The sequence below is a fragment of the Saitoella complicata genome, assembly GCF_001661265.1.
Source record: "Saitoella complicata NRRL Y-17804 unplaced genomic scaffold SAICOscaffold_7, whole genome shotgun sequence".
Classification (NCBI taxonomy): domain Eukaryota; kingdom Fungi; phylum Ascomycota; class Saitoellomycetes; order Saitoellales; family Saitoellaceae; genus Saitoella; species Saitoella complicata.
This window is the reverse complement of record NW_017566998.1, coordinates 369,376-388,196: the sequence shown is the minus strand read 5'-3', so window position 1 is coordinate 388,196 and position 18,821 is coordinate 369,376. Positions and strand designations below refer to the sequence as shown.

At 50.3% G+C, this 18,821-nt stretch overlaps 7 protein-coding genes across 7 annotated transcripts; 4 read left to right on the top strand and 3 right to left on the bottom strand.

Annotated features, from left to right (window-relative positions):
* Positions 1-9: 9 nt before the first annotated feature.
* Positions 10-3,971, bottom strand: SAICODRAFT_90719 (IkappaB kinase complex, IKAP component; the record flags this gene model as incomplete). Its single annotated transcript, XM_019171713.1, has 3 exons — positions 10-1,974; positions 2,028-2,184; positions 2,235-3,971. The coding sequence occupies 3 exons, from the start codon at positions 3,969-3,971 to the stop codon at positions 26-28; spliced, it is 3,843 nt and encodes a 1,280-aa protein (XP_019025321.1). The 3' UTR covers positions 10-25.
* Positions 3,972-4,182: 211 nt separating this feature from the next.
* On the bottom strand, positions 4,183-4,789 carry SAICODRAFT_6493 (uncharacterized protein; the record flags this gene model as incomplete). The annotated part of the gene is made up of 5 exons (XM_019170109.1): positions 4,183-4,193; positions 4,267-4,317; positions 4,516-4,547; positions 4,606-4,615; positions 4,684-4,789. The coding sequence occupies 5 exons, from the start codon at positions 4,787-4,789 to the stop codon at positions 4,183-4,185; spliced, it is 210 nt and encodes a 69-aa protein (XP_019025320.1).
* A 157-nt stretch (positions 4,790-4,946) lies between these two features.
* On the top strand, positions 4,947-8,192 carry SAICODRAFT_24502 (putative ATP dependent RNA helicase; the record flags this gene model as incomplete). The annotated part of the gene is made up of 2 exons (XM_019166782.1): positions 4,947-8,118; positions 8,176-8,192. 2 exons carry the CDS (start codon positions 4,947-4,949, stop codon positions 8,190-8,192), a joined length of 3,189 nt encoding a protein of 1,062 aa, XP_019025319.1.
* Positions 8,193-14,103: 5,911 nt separating this feature from the next.
* Positions 14,104-14,724, bottom strand: SAICODRAFT_45375 (uncharacterized protein; the record flags this gene model as incomplete). Its single annotated transcript, XM_019168805.1, has 1 exon — positions 14,104-14,724. A coding segment is annotated over one exon (621 nt), but the record flags the coding sequence as incomplete, so codon positions are not given.
* Positions 14,725-15,848: 1,124 nt separating this feature from the next.
* SAICODRAFT_34354 (uncharacterized protein) lies at positions 15,849-16,454 on the top strand (the record flags this gene model as incomplete). The annotated part of the gene is made up of 3 exons (XM_019168353.1): positions 15,849-15,903; positions 15,958-16,176; positions 16,231-16,454. The coding sequence occupies 3 exons, from the start codon at positions 15,849-15,851 to the stop codon at positions 16,452-16,454; spliced, it is 498 nt and encodes a 165-aa protein (XP_019025317.1).
* A 140-nt stretch (positions 16,455-16,594) lies between these two features.
* SAICODRAFT_215832 (uncharacterized protein) lies at positions 16,595-17,185 on the top strand. Its single transcript, XM_019166439.1, has 2 exons — positions 16,595-16,645; positions 16,701-17,185. Exon 2 carries the CDS (start codon positions 16,789-16,791, stop codon positions 17,080-17,082), a length of 294 nt encoding a protein of 97 aa, XP_019025316.1. The 5' UTR covers positions 16,595-16,645; positions 16,701-16,788; the 3' UTR covers positions 17,083-17,185.
* Positions 17,186-17,288: 103 nt separating this feature from the next.
* Positions 17,289-18,707, top strand: SAICODRAFT_6489 (uncharacterized protein; the record flags this gene model as incomplete). Its single annotated transcript, XM_019170107.1, has 1 exon — positions 17,289-18,707. One exon carries the CDS (start codon positions 17,289-17,291, stop codon positions 18,705-18,707), a length of 1,419 nt encoding a protein of 472 aa, XP_019025315.1.
* Between the last annotated feature and the right edge of the window lie 114 nt (positions 18,708-18,821).

Below are 18,821 nucleotides of genomic sequence, written 5' to 3'. Positions count from 1 at the left end.
TTAGAACATCTCCTAATGCAAAATTCTAAACACCCAGTTGCAAGACAGAAAGTTGCTGAAATGCTGCCACAACAGGTGCGGTAATATCTGCCAGCTCAAGCTGATCTTTCTCGGGGTCAGAGGAAACAACGAGCAGCGGCTCCGAGAATACTTCGTCCAGGCAGTCGCGGAGCTCCTCAATAAGCGCGACTATAAGGCGCTGCACCTCACCGGCCTGCTCCCTAAGATTGAAACGTGCGAGCCCTACAACGAGGGACGTGGCATCATTGCGTGCATCGTTCACGCGATCAATCAACCGACGGATTGAATTCAGAAGGTACTCCTCCTCGTATACACTACCCTTCTTACCGCGGGCACGTTTCCGTTCTTCACGGCGCTTGTGTTTCGCACGCGTTGACGCTGTCGTATTGCCAGTCTTCCCAGTCTTGGCCGTCGTACCAGTTTTGGTAGAGTAACGTGTAAAAAGGGAGAGATTGGTCGACACATCCGTCGCTGCAACAGACATGTTATCAGGGATGTCTTCTTCCTGGATGCCCTCAAAAAATGCCTGAGGATCTTCTTTCTTCTTGATTCTCAGCTCTCGAAGACGCGGCAATTGAGCATTCAGTTGACGCTTACAGTCAGCTAGCAGCTCTGACAACTGAACAAACCCTTCTATCATCGCAGGCTTAATCAGACTCTCGAGCAAATCAAGCTGATCGTGTGAGGTAACAAGCCGTATTGCTTCGGCATAAGCGTATCCTTTGCAGAGGATTTTCGCTGCCTCATCAACTTTCTGCATATACTCTACGTATACAGTAGCCGCTTCGAGATAACGACGCTTTTCGACCAACAAGGGGATCATGGCCTCAGCGAGATACTTGATAGCAGCGGGTTGTTCACCGAGAACGACCGCAAGAGACATTGCCTCCTTCCACATACCTGCCTGGCGATATGCGTCCATCGCGGCTCGTTCGTCACGTACCATTTCGAAAGCAAGACCGGCCTGATCTGGCTTCTTGATGTGAAGCAGGTGTTCCGCGTATTTGCGAAGTATCACATCGTATTTCGTTCGGTGATACTTCACAATGTCCAAAGCCGTTGTGTATAGTGCGTGTTTGACAACATAATCAGAGACCTCATCAAACGTATCATCGCCTAGCACGTTGAGATGTACAAGAGCTTTTGCGAATCTTGAAAGATGATCATCGATGACAAACTTTCGTCGGACTTCTGTCAGCGCATGAAGCCTTTGTAAGAATGGCATGTATTCGCGGGGATCTTTCTGCGATTGTTGAGCAATCAGTAGGGTCAGACCAAGATCGTACAGCCCAAGAGCGTCATTGTACAGCTTGTTCACGTCTGCCAGGAAAGTGATATGCTCCACGGCCTCATCCAACAGACCGGAGTTCTTGTCCTTGAGGTCCTTCACAAGAAGTAAAGCGGCTTCCCTATCGGGGATGACCTTACTCAAATGGCAAGTGAGCATTGACTTGACGTGCGTGTCCGCGAAGTCGGCAGCAAGGACTGCCAAAACCGCATCACAAATGGCAGTGACTTTGCCCTTTGCGGGCTTCGATTGCTCCGCTGGCAATGCGCCTGAAGTGACATCAGTCAACCGATATAAAGTTTGCGTTACGTCTTCTTCGCTAAGACCAGACAACACCAGGTCAAGGTGTTCACTTTTGCCAAGCTGCGTAATAAACAACTTCACGTTCTCAAGGAATTGAACAGGTGCGTAGTCATACAAGATGTTCATATCGATGCGATGAGTTCGACAAGCCATGAACGCGGAGTGGTAATCCTTGCGGTCAATGTTGTCGCGAACGCCCGCCAGCACCAAAGCTCGCGGGTATACCGTCTCAAGGTTACCGCGGTGATGCTGGAGAACGAGGGCGACGGTTGATGGCATGACTTGCACGATTCGGCTTCCACGCTCGATACTGCGCAGTCGTTCATCCGACGCCGGTGCATCATCGGCAGGCACAGCGAGATCTGATTCAAAGCGTGAGACAAATCATCATTCAGACTATTTGGGAATCGCCTACCTGCTGCTGCTTGTCCTAACAGGACAAACTTGAGCGTATGCTGTACTGTTGAGAAGACGAGATGTGTTGGTGTTACGACAAAAGAAGTACAGGACGATGAAAGAAGACGATCGTTGGCAAAAAGCTTACCGTTTCCGCTCAGAGCAAAAACGACGGCCTGTCGAATTGCGTTAGCCAATAACCAATAGAAGACGTGAATGAACTTACATGATCAGCTGTCTTCACCGCCTCAAAGCGTGTGCATCTTCCCGGAAGCTTTACTAAACGTTCCGAGCTCCTTTCTTCAGTCACTGCATTATCAATCCTATGAACAGCGTTGTCTTGAAGTTCGTAATAGAGCGTTGTTCCATCTTCAGAGGAGCCGGCGAGAAGTACCTGCTGATCGGTGATAGTCTCCCATAACTGCTCCGCTTCAAAGCTCGGCGTGATCTGAAAGATCTTGATTACCGACTGATTTGCTTGATCGGAAATGACGGCTATCGCCCTCTCCCCAAGCAGGACGATCTGCCGTGGTTGCGTGTCCGCATAATGTGATGCGAGGTCGACTGATCCGATTATTTGAGGCAGGGAATATTGGTTTATCGTAAGCGGCCACTCGATGATATCAACGGATGCGTTCCGCAGAACAGCTATGACAGTGCTAGAGTAACCAAACGAAACATGTGTAGGTGTAGATTGCAATTCCACCTCGCGGAAAGCCATAGGTGGCGGGACGTTCGCAACTCGAAGGGGGGTGAGTTTGAGATTCTTCCCGTCGACCACAGCTGTTGATCCAAAATCGTACGGAGGAGACGTACTGCCAGCAAGGACAGCGAATGTGAACTCGTGCACCTCAAGAACGCCAGAGGCAGCTACAAAGAGCACAGTGGGTTTCTCCTGATGCCAGTCAACAGCGGTGTATCCGTTAAGACAGGGAATCTCCTGCTTCAGGTACCAGTAGAAGTTGTTTGTCGTCCAGAGTTGAACTTTGGACGAGAAACACACGGCAAGAATGGACGAATCAGTGTTCCATTTGAGTTGCTGAACGACATCATCATCACCCTCGGCCATGCGGAGGGAGAACTCTCCATGACGAAGACCGTTTCGTTCGAAGAATATGACATCAACCCCGGTATCAGATCGCTGAGTGGAGGCTATGACTTGGCCTGTAGGTTTCCAGCTCAAAACTCCCTCCATGCCATCTACGGCGATACTGACGCTGTCCAATGATCCCTCTCTGGTGTAAACCCTGATGGCTCGCCTTGGGCCTTCTTCAATCCTGTTGATCGCGACATAGCTTCCATCTCCTCTCCAATTGATCCAGGTTCGTCCGTCGTCTTTATGGCTGAGGACGCCTTCGTCGATCTTGTCTGGCAATGTAGGGTCGCGTAGGGATGCCTTGGCACGCTTACCGCGAAACTGTGTCTCGGACTTTCCCCAACCGACCGAGACGTGATTTGAGGAGTTGGTGATATCTTCTTGGGTCAGGGAGACTTCTGCGATACTTTCGAAGGTCTTCGTCATGAGCAAGAAGGTGGAAGCGCCTGTCACAAGAGCAAGGACCTCTTCGTCTGGGGACCACTCTGCTGCAAGGATACCGGCGTCCACAGAGCCAACGATTTCGATCTTATCTTCGCCTTCCATTGGTTCGTCTCGGATGAGGATAATATCACCACCTCGCAATACCACACACGAGGTGGCCAGGTCTGAGAGATACCGTAGCGAAAGAACCTGATCCGTGGCGAGATCTGGTAATGGAGAAGGCGCGTCCCAAGATACAACATCCTCGGCGAATCCATCTCGAACACGCTTCAACTCTATCGAGGGACCGTCCTCCGTAGGTCCCAACGTCACGAGAGTCGCATTCGATACCGGATCAACCGCAACCGCGGATATGGGTAAGTCCGGGACTGTTACAGAATCAACCTGACAACGCGACCTCTTCACCGGGATCAAACTTCTCATGGTTGCTTCGTCTAAAGTCGTCGAGAATGGTTTACTTGTACTTGGGAAATAAAGTTCAAGGGCCTGCATCTCTTGCAGCTACATGCATATACGGCCGGTCGAGCTCGAGGCGAGATCAGAGGAGCATACAATCAATGTGAAGAACACGGCAAAGTTAGAGGATCAATTATATTATCATCACAAACTTCCTTCTCGCAAGTAACCATGTCGCTTATGCGGCAGCTGTACAGGATAGTTAGTCACTCGATATTCTGAGGTCATCGGCCGTACGGCGGTATAGGAAAAGAGTACTTACACTTGCTCAACTGCCATGCAGCAGCGACGAAGGGGAGGGCGAATCCAAAACCTGTGCGTGTACGTTAGCAACAGACCGAACTTCAGCAGATGTCGCAGCATTGAGCCCACGGTCCGCCCAAGCGTATGGGACGGAAATGCGTGAACGGGGAGCAGGTTACCCAAGAAACTATCATATCTTTAGCATGTATTCAACGACATATGCGGGTGGGACGCAAGATTACTCACGCAGTCATCTTGAAGGCCAAACCGTACTTAGAGCCGACCGTGAAAGGAAGGTTCCTAAAGCCATGCACGTTAGTATGAGTTTCGACGTTGATCGACTGTATTGCAAACATACTCGCGAGGGCCTGCACAGAGAGAGTGATGTTAGTAAAATATGACGGCGTGGTCAAATCGAGGAGCAGAGAGAACATACCATCACCACCGTGACCGCCGGAGCGACGGGCAGCAGTAGCGGAGAAGTTGCGGGCAGCAACGGTACGGGAAGCAGCGAAGGCAGGGCGAGCGGCGGCAGCAATCATGTTGGTTGGTTGTATCTTTACTGGATGGTCGTACGGCAAGCAGCTTGGTGCAGGGCGCGCTTCTCTCCAGATCCACACGTGACTGGACATACTGTTCAATGTTCCGCCAAAAAGTCTACCGTCGACGAAATCGCAACACGAGAGCAAATAACAAGAGATGGACGCCGACGACCTTTTTGACGTCTTTGATGAGGAGAATGTCGGCCGGATCAACCCCGAAGAGCCCGCCGCTCCTCTTCCTGTGCCCAAGGCGACTGCCCCAGCGAAGCGCAGTCGGGAGGCGACTCCTGTGAGCAAGGATGCAGCAAGGGATGAGAAGAGGAAGAAGACGGATACTAAGCCTGAATCGAAGCGCTCTAAGCCGGCACAGGCACCGCAGGCTCCGCTTGTGACAGACTCGTTTGAAACCGAAGCATCGCGTGAAGTCGCTCCGTCCGCTGGACTGGGGGCCGCACCAACTACGGAAGGGCCCATCATGGTCTTGAATCACCAAGTCCGTCACCAAGTCGCTTTGCCGCCCAACTATCCCTATGTTCCCATCTCGGAACATAAGCCTGTCCAGCCTCCCGTTCGCGAATATCCATTCAAGCTTGATCCCTTCCAGGCAGTGTCTGTGGCCTCCATCGAACGTCAGGAGAGTGTGTTAGTCAGTGCCCATACGTCTGCAGGAAAGACCGTTGTAGCAGAATATGCTATTGCGCAGAGTTTGCGAGACAAGCAGAGAGTCATCTACACTTCGCCAATCAAGGCACTGAGTAACCAGAAATATCGAGAACTCCTTGCTGAGTTCGGGGACGTGGGTCTTATGACCGGTGATGTCACTATCAATCCTCAGGCTTCCTGCTTGGTCATGACTACCGAGATTTTGCGTTCTATGCTTTACCGTGGTTCTGAGGTGATGCGCGAAGTGGCGTGGGTTATCTTCGACGAGGTCCACTACATGCGTGACAAAGCCCGTGGTGTCGTTTGGGAAGAAACGATGATTCTCTTACCGGATAAGGTTCACTACGTCTTCCTTTCCGCCACGATCCCCAATGCTATGCAGTTCGCGGAATGGATCGTGAAAATTCACAACCAACCGTGCCACGTTGTGTACACCGACTTCCGTCCCACACCTTTGCAGCACTATCTCTTCCCCGCAGGCGGTGATGGTATCCATCTCGTTGTGGATGAAAAGAGTGTGTTCCGAGAGGACAACTTCCAGAAAGCTATGGGCGCGTTAACCGCAAAGCAGGGAGAAGATCCTTCGGCAGAGCCATCTAAGAAAGCAGGGAAGACCGGAAAGTCGGGCAAGGGTGGAACGAAGGGCCCATCCGATATCTACAAGATCGTGAAGATGATCATGTTGAAAAATTATAATCCGGTCATTGTTTTCAGTTTCAGCAAGCGTGAGTGCGAAGCTCTGGCTTTGCAGATGAGTAAAATCGACTTCAACAATGATGCTGAGCGCGATATGATCAGCCAAGTCTTCAACAACGCCATGAACTCGCTTTCCGAATCAGATCGTCAGCTACCTCAGATCGAACATATCCTTCCATTGCTTCGCCGGGGTATCGGTATTCATCATTCAGGATTGCTACCAATCTTGAAAGAAGTTATTGAGCTCCTTTTCCAGGAGGGCTTGCTGAAGGTGTTGTTTGCTACGGAAACCTTCTCCATCGGTCTCAACATGCCTGCCAAAACAGTCGTCTTCACGAGTGTGAGAAAATTCGACGGTAAGGATTTCCGGTGGGTGTCGGGAGGTGAATATATTCAGATGTCTGGCCGTGCTGGTCGTCGTGGTCTCGACGACCGTGGTATTGTCATCCTTATGTGTGATGAGAAGATGGAGCCAGCCGTTGCTAAGTCCATGGTCAAGGGCCAGGCTGATCGACTCGATTCTGCGTTCTATCTGAGTTACAACATGATTTTGAACCTTATGCGCGTGGAAGGCATTACACCAGAGTTTATGCTCGAAAGGTGTTTCTATCAATTCCAGAACAATGCGGAGATTCCGGTGCTGGAGAAAGAGCTTCAAGAGTTGGAACATTCAAAACAGAGTTTCAGCATTGAGGATGAATCAACTGTTGCCGACTATTACAATTTGAGGCAGCAACTCGACACTTACGCGAACGACATGCGCGCCGTTGTCAATCATCCGGACTACAGCATCCCTTTCATGCAGGCAGGACGTCTTGTACGCGTTAAACACCAGGGTGTGGACTTTGGTTGGGGGGCTGTGGTGAATTACAACAAGCGCACTGCTCCTAAGAACTCTACCGAGGTTTTCGCGCCGCAGGACTCGTACATCGTTGATGTTCTGTTGTGGGTGACGGAGGATTCATTCCCGTCCAAGAACAAGAACGAGTTTTTGGCTGGCATGCGTCCTCCAAAGGAAGGCGAGCCTAGCAAGATGGAGGTTGTGCCTGCGCTGCTTTCAGCGCTCGATGGCATCGGTCATTTGCGTATCTTTTTGCCAAAGGATCTCAAGCCATTAGAGCAGCGTAACACCGTGCGCAAATCGATTGAAGAGGTCAAGCGACGCTTCCCCGACGGCATTGCTTTGTTGGATCCGATAGAAAACATGAATATCAGGGATGAGTCCTTCAAGAAACTCTTGAGGAAAATTGAGATTCTCGAATCGCGTCTTCTGTCGAATTCGCTCCATAACTCCCCGCGTCTCGCTGAACTGTACGAGAAGTATGCTGAAAAAATGGCTGTGGATGGCAAAATCAAGGCCACAAAGAAAAAGATATCGGCTGCGAACTCGATTGCCCAGTTGGACGAGCTCAAGTGCCGCAAGCGTGTACTCCGTCGTCTTGGGTTCACCACGGCAGCCGATGTTATCGAAATGAAGGGCCGGGTGGCTTGCGAGATTAGCAGCGGTGATGAGCTTCTCCTTACTGAGATGATATTCAATGGTGTCTTCAATGACCTCACTGCTGAGCAGTGTGCGGCTTTAGTGAGTTGTTTCGTTTTTGACGAGAAGAGCGATGAAGCGCCGAAGTTGCAGGAGGAGCTTGCGGGCCCGCTGCGGCTCATGCAAGAGATGGCCCGGCGCATTGCTAAGGTATCGCAGGAGTCCAAGCTGAATATTGTTGAGGACGAATACGTCAACTCTTTTAAGCCGGCCTTAATGGATGTTGTGTTTGCTTGGGCAAACGGTGCCACATTTGCAGCCATCTGCAAAATGACCGATGTGTATGAAGGTTCTCTCATTAGGGCCTTCCGTCGCCTTGAAGAGATCTTGAGACAGTTAGTTGCCGCTGCCAAGTGCATTGGCAACACTGCGCTCGAGAACAAAATGAGCGATGCCATTGTGAAGATCAAGAGGGACATTATCTTTTCAGGTATGAATTTCGTCGTGTTGCTCATCATTGTGACTAAACGCTAACACTTCTCTATAGCATCCTTGTACGTGTAATGGATTAGGTCGGGAGTTATAGAGCGTGCACTGCAGCTGGTCGGTTTACAGTCTGTGCAATTTGTGGAAGATTCTGTCATGTTGTTTCTCCACATACGAACGTCATATGAGCTTTACACACGACGTTCACATAGCTGCTACATTGCATAGCTAGGCGGCCAGTTTTGTCAGTGCTAGGAAACATAAAAAAATGAATATGTACCACATACATGTATGCTTTGCCAATATTAAATAAATCAGCAATGCATATGCATCAAACTCAATTGCAGATGAAATGATTTGATGTTCCACGTCTAACGTAGAGTCTTTAAAGGGGTAGTCAAAAAGTGGTAGATAAACCTGGTATAGGCAGGTTTGAATTTTGAGGGCAATTATAAATCATTCAAGCTTGACCACCCCTACATGGACTGTACTTGATTGGTTATTTAATCTGCGCTTTTCGTTCGGCAGATCCCCTAGGAATGTCAAAGTCCTGGATTATACCGCAATATACTTAGGCAAGCGCGTAACTCACCCCTATGAAGTCAGCGTTTGTGTAATCATCGTGTAATTTTTCGCCAAAGTACACGAGCTGGACCATTTTCGCTCGTGCAAACATCGGCGCGCGCGCTAATCTCCGCTCATATATGGATGTATTTCAACCAGTTCACCCTGCAGCAGCTGTAGACTCCGCCACGATTACAGCTGCCGGTTTGGTTACGGTAATATGCCAAGAGACAAACATGAATCCACCAAGGTTCAATATGACCGCAACCAAGAAGAGTTCCTCATCGAAATGCGTACGCGTAAGTCCGTGTTAGAAAGGCTCGTGGCTTCTAAACGTCAGTTAAGTGTAATTAGCTGAAGAACGCTGTTCTAACCGGTACCATGCCACAATCACACAGGCCTATGACATCATTTGTGACAAATATTTCAAAGCATATTGGTCTTATTTTCGCAATTCTCTCCTGTATTGTACTGCAACTTTCTCCTTAACAGTGGCCATGATTTTATCTGGGACTATACTTCATGACATTGTTATCGGGCTTATCCATGATCATGCTAAGCATTGTAATCCATGATCTTATCTGGGATTTCTGCTAGGTCTGCTAGGATATAAATCCACAATGATGTGCGTAACGTGATCCAGGGACGAATTCACCATTTTGACATGGATTAAGCGCCCACCTGACAAAAATCAGGTTTGACCACAACTTCTACTTTTGCAGTGCATTACGACTATGCGACTCCTAATGTGAATTGATCATGACTTAAGCCGACCTAAATCATGGTTTGGGTCCCATTATCCAGAATATAATTGTCAACGGGATTTTGTAATCCATAATTTTTCACGTTGTAGGGAAGTGTACCCTGCCGCGTTTTCATTGCCTTCAAATGGACTTCGCGCGCCGGTCCGAGCTATCCTTATGTACATATGTATGTCAAAATACCATATTGAACGCGAGCTTACCTAGGGCCGCACATAAATGATGACAATATATCCTGGATTTGTCAGCTGGAATGTATCATCATGTACATGAGTTACCTTTGCCGTATGCATGACTACTATCGGTGCAACTAGTGATCCCAGGTGGATCATGCTTTATAAGTTCTCGATATTGTTCTGGAGTATGCTCGTTACAGGTATCTTGGAATACAATCCACAATTTTTGCATGGATGAACAGTCAAGACCATGCAATGGTTACAATCCACACCCACATCGTGGATTACAATCCAAATCCCGTTTGCGATCATATTCTGGATAACGGGGCACAACCCGCCATGCTGTTCGCAAAATTCACGATATGGTTCAGCATAATCCATGCTAAAATTGCAATTGGGCGTAGCCTCAGAAGAATGGAGGAAGAATGCCCAACCGTTCTTCCCGTGCACTTATAGATCAACCTGGAGGGGCCTCCTGCCTTATATATAGCGATATTTATAATCCGAAGTTATGTAATGACTGTTTCCTACAGTCGCGAGAATTATGGATTACTTGGTAAGGCTTAATCTATGATTGTCTGGTCACGGAAAAAGCCTAATCATATGAATATATTTTAGATAATGGGACCCAAATGATGATCTGGGTTAGCTTAATCCTTGATGTGACCGGCCATAAGCCCTACGGAGTCTGCTATCATGGATTTTTCAAGGATAATTCCTGTTGAGATCGTGGATCTGCTCATGGAACATCCATGACAGACAGCGTTCAGAGATTTTCATGATACGGGTGTGCAGCCGGGATTCGGGAAGTAGAATCTCTGTTGAAAAGTATAGGCTATAGTAGAATCATTGGTATCACACCTCTCCTTCGTTAGCAGTAAGGCCTCCTCCCTATTACGCCGCACTCCTCCGTCGGTAATGGGACCTCTGTCAATAATGGGTGTGCAACTCACTCAGTTTCCTCAATCAATATAACTCACGGCGCTCGCCTCTCTCCTCCTCAGCACAGCAATGGGTACAACACTTAACCCTGAAGAGACCAACGAACCTGCAGAGGTGAGGTTGACAACACTATCCTCATGAGCAAACCAGTCCTCAGACAGTTAGTTCACTTGTGGCATACTTCTGTGCCTCTTTGTCGGCGAGACTTGGCATCATTCCTATCAGGAGTGACCCCCAAGACCCTCTTCTTGGAGCTCTGACTAGACTGAGATGGGGAAGGGACCGCTTTATAGAAGAAGACGAGGAGGGTGTCGGAAGAGGAAGCCCCACCTGCAGCAGCTTTTTCCTGAGCAACACGCCCATGCAAAGGGACATGGCCAGACAGGGCTTTCCGAAAATACAATCAATTGGATCAACAGGAGCATGGAATGCAAGCCACACGGAGGTTACCTGAGGTTGCAGGAGCAAAGGTGGAGATTGCCTTGCTCTTCGAGGCATAGTTGACAACAGTGCCGCCATTGCCTGAACTGCTGGAATAAGAGGACGAAGAGAGCTCCGAGGGAGGAGGAGCGAGCGTCTCATCCGGGCGTGCAGAACTAGCACGAGAGGACATGGCTTTGATGGGAGGAGCACTTGCGATATGAGGCAGCTCAGGCTGAGGCTTGGGCTGAGGCTTGGAATATTAATCCATGATCAATCTGAAATCATCATGTAAACTTTATATGACATGTAAACCAGGGGAAGATCATGTAATCGTTTGTGTAATTGGATTACACGATGAATACATGACGTGTAATCAGATTACATGACAAACGGCATCGTGTAATTAACAGGCTGATTACAGAATACAGTCAAGTGTACTAGGTACAATGCAATCATAGATATATTAGTTGACGAACAGTAAAAGCACTATTCCAACCGAACGTACATATATGCCTTGAGGTATTGAAGCCTGCCCTATGATGCGAGTTGTCAAGGATTAAACCCGTTCAGTTCTAACAAAATTTGTAATTCATGTCAAAATCATGGATTAGACAAGGATTACACGTGGATTATGGAAGTTGGCGTTTGTTTACAACCCATGCTAGAAACCACGACGGAAACATGGATCATAGTCCTTGACATTATCAGGGATTACGGCCTGGAAAGGAATTCCGCAGTTTATGGAATCAGACATGGACATGATAAGTGTTCATGACATGATAATAATGATGTCATGACTTTCCTGTTTGGTACTGTGGCTGTGTAGAAATGCGAACATATGTACCAGAGCCCCCCACCACTTGAAAGAATTTGAAAATCTTCAAGTCACCACAAACAATAGGTAGGATATATAGATGATACTTCTCTTTGACCACCACTACACTGTTATACTATTCTACCTCATCCCTAAGACTGGACCGCTCATGGAAATTCCATGATGGCTTGGTAAGGTCATGGAATTTCCCAGATGGGATCATGGGTTTGTCATGGAATTGCGACTTGACTTGGAAATTCCATGAGCAGTCCAGGCGTACAGGAGAACCGACGAAGCCAACATGAGAACGGCGTACAAGCAATATGAATTAGCTAAATTAAAGTTCCATATCGTTTATGAGCCTCATGGCACTGTTCCAAGCGTATGTCTGACGATCAATGATCCACGCGGGCTTCCGAGAGGCCAGTCCAAAGTTGTTCTCAATCAAAGGCCTCATTTGCATGGTACCCACCAACCGCTTGATGTCTTTGACATGAATCCAATCATGCAAGTCCCCATGAGGGTTTGTTTCCACAATAAAATGGCGCCGGCGTGATAGAGGTGGTGAATAGCATCGAATGCATGTCATATAGTGGTGAATGCCTTTCACAAGGACCCTCACAAACACATCCACCTCGCCAAACAAGATCTCCCTCCTCTCAACTCCAACTCGGCTGACAGTGTCCTGAGTATACATGACAATGTTGGAGGCTCGAGTCTTGTCACTCTTCCTTTGACTAGACTGCGAACCCACCATGTCTCCACCATCACACAATTGGAAACGCTTGTAGGCAAAGGTCCAAACAGGAACATCTCTCAATTGTGTTGCACTGTCGATTTTCTGCAGATACTCAAGCAGATAGCGACGCGTTTCAGCACTCAAGTTCAGTCGTTTCTCTGGGGCCACAAACCAACCCCAATTGGTTCGCAGCTGGAACTGACAAGACTGATCTTTTGGCTTCATAAAGGAGTTGAAGTCTGGTGATGTATGACGAAGCAACTCGAAGAGCTTGAGTTGTTCCCCGAGGAAGACAGCTTTAGCAAGACTTGTGTTCAGCTCCGCCTTCGATCTAGCCTTGGGGACAACCATCCCACATACACGCTCCATCGCAAAGGCCCAGAAAACCCATGCAGGACCCAGCCATTCGATAGAATCAGCGACATGAAGCAACATGTGGATGGAGGACGGGCAGACTTGTAATCGATTGTAGTCATCCTGGTAGTACAGGGCTTCGTAATCAATCACAAACTTCTTGAACAGGGCCCTGACAAGAGCAATCTCCTCGAAAGTGAGCTCGAATTGAATCGAGAGTGTGTATCCCTCACAGAGGGTCTCCCAGTTCGACAAGTACTCTTCTGGTAATCTCCCATGCAGAAGCGGCACGGAAAACAGGCTCAGTAGCCCGAAAACCAGCAGAGTTCTTCGCAATGTTCCTCGGAGCACGGCCAAACAAGCCGGGGATACTCCTCCTACATCCCTTCATGTCCTCTCCGATCTGCTGAAGTACTTTAGGCGGTAGCACCCAAGGATCCTTTGCTCTCGTCTTGTTCGCTCGACGAGGAAGAGGAGGAGGAGGAGGAGGAGGAAGTGGGAGTTGTTGGGTCTGAGTGTATGTAGCTTGAGTAACTTGAGTTGCGGGCGTCGGTGGAACCGAAACATCCTCGTCAAAGTCAGGATCAGCGTCCGGATCTTCGGGTTGCAGCGGGCCGGTGGGTCTCACACCCCCTTCGGCTGCCGGTTTGTCCGGTGCGGGTGCATGCTGCCCTGGGGGAAGCTTGCCATCCCATAGATTGAAGAGCAGGTGACATAGGTTATCGCAGATGAGGTGCATGACGTCGATGCCAAAGCTCATCGGCCAATGGAGAGTGGGGAGGTTATGAAGGATACCGAACCCAGAAAGACCTGTCATGGTGCGCAACTTATCATCATTCGCTTGAGCAATATCGAGCATGTCAGCTTTCATTCCCTTACGCATGGGGAGGGCATCGACGTCCCAATGACGATTTTCCCACTGTTCTGGAGGCCTGGGCATATTCGTACAAGGGCGATGCGGATAGTAGTTGTCGTTTGCACTATTCACACGGGTCCCCGTGAACTCACAAAGCCAGCACGGTGATCTCCCGTTCGGTCCCACTGTTTGCATCATCTTCTTGACAGCAGGGCGATCCCCTGCCACGACACAAACGTACGCCTTCATGGTGAATTGCTTGTAGGATTCTTCATCGTCAGCATCATCGTCCTCTCCGGGTTCTGCGGACGCGTCCCATATATCCGGGATACCATGGTAGAGTGCTTCAAATTCCTCAACGAGTGGGAGGAGAAAGGTGTCGATCTCGGTGGGCTCGTTAGGGCCAGGAATGATACCCACCAGGATCATGTTCTCTTGTTTGTAACGTTGATCCGGGGGCAAATTGAGGTTGATGAGTAGGATTGGCCAGACACCATGAGTCTTGATCTTGACAAGCTGTACTCCGTCTGTACAGAGTAGGAAAGCCATATCTCGCACATCCTGGAAGCACCGCCCTGTCCTCCTGAGTTTATTGTAGATGTGACCGTCCCAGAAGTCCCTCACTCCAGGAAAGCGGGTACGGAGGATGGTGCTGACATAGGTCTTCATGGTTTGAGCCCGTTCTCGACTGGCCCATTGCATCGCAAGCCTTGGGATCACCGGGATGTAGACAAACGTCGAGCGAGGCTTCAGTTCGGCTGAAGACCGCTGTTGCCTGGGGATATCTTGCCTGCCATCCGCCATGGCGAAAGTCCCAGGGGGCACGGGAGCGGAGACCTTCGTCTCGGTGTGCTGGTACTTCCTCGCCTCCCCACATGGGCAGACTTCCAGGTCCTTCAGATCACCCGTAAAGGCCACGCAGCTGCTTATGCAACAATCGAATACCTTGGCCTTGATACCTGTGTGAGCAGCAAGTACCTTGATAGCTCGTTCGAGTCCAGGAACCTCACTGTCTCCAAGGATTTCACGAAGATGTCTGTAAGCACGGTCCGGTGTGTTATGGTATTGCTTCCAAAACAGCAGTTGCACTAGCTGTTCCACGTCCAAGTCGGCCTCCAGCTCATGGTGATAGCGAAGAGCCTGGAAGTCAAACATGAACGAGCGGAGGAGCCTCTTGACCTTGCTTGCCGCATCACCTGGCTCCTCCTCCATCTCGTCCACGGTTTCAGGCGCTTCCTCCCCGTAGTCATCAGATCTGAGGCCGTCGCTGTTCTCATACCCGGAATCATCGCTGTCTTGAACCCACTGCCCGGCACCGATCGGATCGTCGAGGTGCAAGGACGATGCACTATCGCTCTCGGGCTCTGACACCGTAAGGTATGAAATTGTATCGGGAATTATGTCAGGTGTATCGCTTGCGTCGGAGGAGGAGTCGTGATCAGAGGAGTTGGACGAGTTGCAAGATTCCGAGGACTCCTCTCCGGAATCCCAAAGATCAGCTTGAGAGCCTGCCGTACTTGGACCGGCCGCGGCGTCCGAAGCTTCAGGCAAGACACCCATGTCGTCGTCCTCATCCATGATGGCATCGGGGTCACTCGTGAACAGGTTGATGGTGGGAGCGCGGCGCCGCAGCCGCTTCATCGCCTTCCATTCCTGTCTGTGGCGGAAGTAAGTTCTTCTGCTGACGTTCTGACCGTTGATTTGATCGGCGTGTCGAGTGCACTTGCAGACGAACTGCAATCGTCGACGTGCTCCTCGCGGCATGATGTGCAAAGCAAGAAAGTCGGTTGTATGCGGTTGTAGTAGGTTATCAGCAGGCAAGAGTGAGCGAAGCAAGCTGCAAGACAGTTGCAAGAAAGCAAGAGCTTGGGACGATTTAGCAATTGAGCTGGGACCGTGTTCACCCGTTCGACTTGAGCCAATTTCGTGCTGCTGTTAGTAAGGTTCGTGCTACTGCAACCTTAAAGTGCTCGGCACCATGTCCGCATATATACACCCCCGCAGACAGTTCACCGGTATCCCATTGCACAACAGTCAACCCGATTGGTAAACAGTAATCATCGTAATCATCGTGAGAAACGTCCGAAAAGGCTGATCAACAAGACATGGCAAGGCAACGCCGTGCTGAAGGGAAGGAGTCTGTTGCGAGAGGAGGAAAGTGTAGGTCATCTTCGAGCAGCCCCTGTAGCTACGCATTGTTAACATAGCATATAGCCAGTCAAAGAGCCCGAAGCAGCCCACTACCATCTTCGAGTTCATCTGGCCATATTAACAGGAATGAATCTTCCGTTACCTGGTCTACAGATAGTGCCGATGAGGACTACGGAACCTTAGACGAGGATGAAGAAGACGAACTGGATAGCGTCGAGGATGACGAGGACGACGAGGAAGAGGATATGGACCAAGTCATACGGAATTCCAAAGCTGTTGCCGGTGAGTACACCGACTGTATGCGTGACTTGTTCTCGCTCTAACAACTAAGCACAGCTCCTCGTTCTGCCGGTGCCACATCGTCGTCCAGCGCATCCAGCTTACATCGTCCGACGCACAGCAGAAGGGCGGACACCGTGGAGAAGGAGACGAGAGCGATGCTGAAGAAGCGTGTTCACCAGGCTAGATCGAAGGTGTCCAAGAATCGAAAGGCCCGGAGCGCATACCTGCACCTCCGAACTGGCGTAACTGGACTGCACGGCAGATTCGGAAGGTCATGAAACTCGATGCGGGTACAGAGGAGTGCAAGACAATCTGGAAAGGGATCCGTGGCTTTGTGCGTGCTGAAAGACAGAGGCTAGGTCTTGGGCTGAAAAAAGATCCGAATGGTAAGAAGAAGAAGAACGGCACCGATGTGTTCGTGACATGGGAGTCGAAGTGCGAGTCTCGCAAGGCTAAAGCCAAGCATGATGTAAGCATCCACCCCGTAAGCGCTGCTCTGACGTTGCTGATCACCGGTGCCGCAGCTGAAGAAGGCCTTCCCCGAGGTCCTGTCCGGAACATGGCAGAACTGGGTTTGCGATTGGTTTTATGTGACTGCCGATTACAATAGCAATGCAGAAGCCCGCCGTTCAGCCGAGTCCAAAGCCAAGAAGGCCGAGGCGCAGAAGGAGAGACAGGAGCAGAGGCGTGCCAACCGTATTGAGGCTGCTGCTCGAGCCGATGATCGTTTTGAAAGAGGTGCTACTCCTGCTACTGCTCTCGTCGTCGACAGTGACGAGGAGAATCAACGTCAGGAAGATCGAGAGGAGGAAGGCTTCTCTGACAATGGTGCAGATGAATTCTATGACGACATGGAAGATGGATTCTCTGTTGTTCAGCCGGAGTTTGGTTATGAGATGGAGATGACAGACAGCTTTCCTGACGCTCAAAGGATTGACGTGGTTGAACAGGACCGGCACATTGATATCCAGGACGAAGAGAATGACTCGGACTTGGACCTTCCTGACCTTCACCAGATCACTCCTACGCCTGGTCCGAAGCCGAAGCAGCGTATTGAAGCCGCAGACTCCTATGACGCCAACAAATAGCAGCGACGGAACGGGGAGGCGGGAATGTTCGATGACGAGACCCAGGATGTTGACCAGGTCCAGGTTTCTCGTAGCCCCTCCCTTGCTCCCACTGAAGTGCGACGTGCTCAGGATTCAGCATGGCAGAAGCAACAAGTTCAGGTCTCCGAAGATCTGGCACGCATCAAACAAGCCGCCCAAGGACAACACGAGCATCAGCACGCTCAGCGTGAGGCTCTCGAAGACTCAATAAAGAAACGTGCCAAAGCCCAGACGGAGAGGAAATCGGCGGAGTTGATGAAGAAGTGGGCTGAAGAAGCTAACAGCGAGGAGTTCTTTCGCATGGCTGAGGAGGCCGAGAAGAAGGCTGCTAAAGCAGAGAAGAAGGCTGCTAAAGCTTCTCACAAGCACTTCAAGCTGATGTCGTCCAGTGATACCTCTTCTCCCCCTGAGCCAATCGTGATCACTTCTTCGGACGGGCCTTCCTCCAGCTTGATCGTCGTTCCCTCCTCATTGCTCGGGCCGGTTTCCGATCCTGATCCTGTTGGAAACGGTGGACGTAGGTCCTCGGGCAAGGGAGATGAGAGGTCGTCGACGAAGAAGAAGGAGAAGTCTGTCGGGAAGCATGTGGCGAAGCCCAATCAGAAGGCTATGGAGACATCGAAGAGGAGCAAGGATAAGGCAGCCGAGATGCCTGTGGAGAAGTCTGTTGAGAAATCGAAGAGGAGTAAGGAGAGGGCGAAGGCGAAGGCAGACAATCAGATGGAGAAGGAGAACGATTGTGTCGGTCGTGTTCTGTCCAACGCATCTGGTGACATTGTGAATTATGCTTCGCGGGCCGGTAAGCCATTGTCGATGACGTCAGGTGCAGTGCGTGTGGGACTGTCACGCCCGAAGAGCGTTACCAGCGTCCCCAACTCCAACACTCCCACGTCATCTGCTAGCAAGCCCTCTCCCGCTGCGAAGCCGACCTCTGCAATCAACTCAGCTGCCACTACCTCCTCCGCCTCCGGCTCCGCTTCCAAGCACTCTTCGAATGTCAAGTCTGGCAACAAACGCGGTCCTTCTCCTGCTCCCTCCGTTGCCAGCAGTCAGGGCTCGAAGAAGAGGGCTGCTTTGGTTACGACACAAAGAAACGAAGCGAAGGCCAGGCTCCTCGCCAAGGATCACGAAAAGTACGCCAGCAGCAACAGCAAGAGCTTGAGTACTGAAGACATGTTTGCACACGAGGATAGTGCTATCAACAGCAAATTCAGCGGTCTCACCAGCAGCAATCCCATGAGCACTGCCAAGCCTGCCTCTGGCGTCGTCGCTCCCAATCCGTCCTCCATGTCAGATGGCCGCAAGGCTCCAGTCCATTCAGCAGCTTCAACACAGTTATCGGTCTCGACCCAGCAGCAACAGCAGCAAACCCATCTTCGGGGAGTTCTGCCACTCAAAATCGTCGCAATGGGAGTCTCTTGATGTTGAAACAGGCCCATTTACGATCCAGCAAAGGGAAGGTGCCACTCGAGAGTCTGGTATCGAGTGAAGCGAGTGATGAGCATGAAGGAGGTGGAGCTAGAGCCTGAAGCCCGG

Excerpts from the sequence above, each read along its gene's own strand:
- SAICODRAFT_215832 (XM_019166439.1), top strand. The coding sequence starts at position 16,789 with ATGCAGAAGCCCGCCGTTCAGCCGAGTCCAAAGCCAAGAAGGCCGAGG.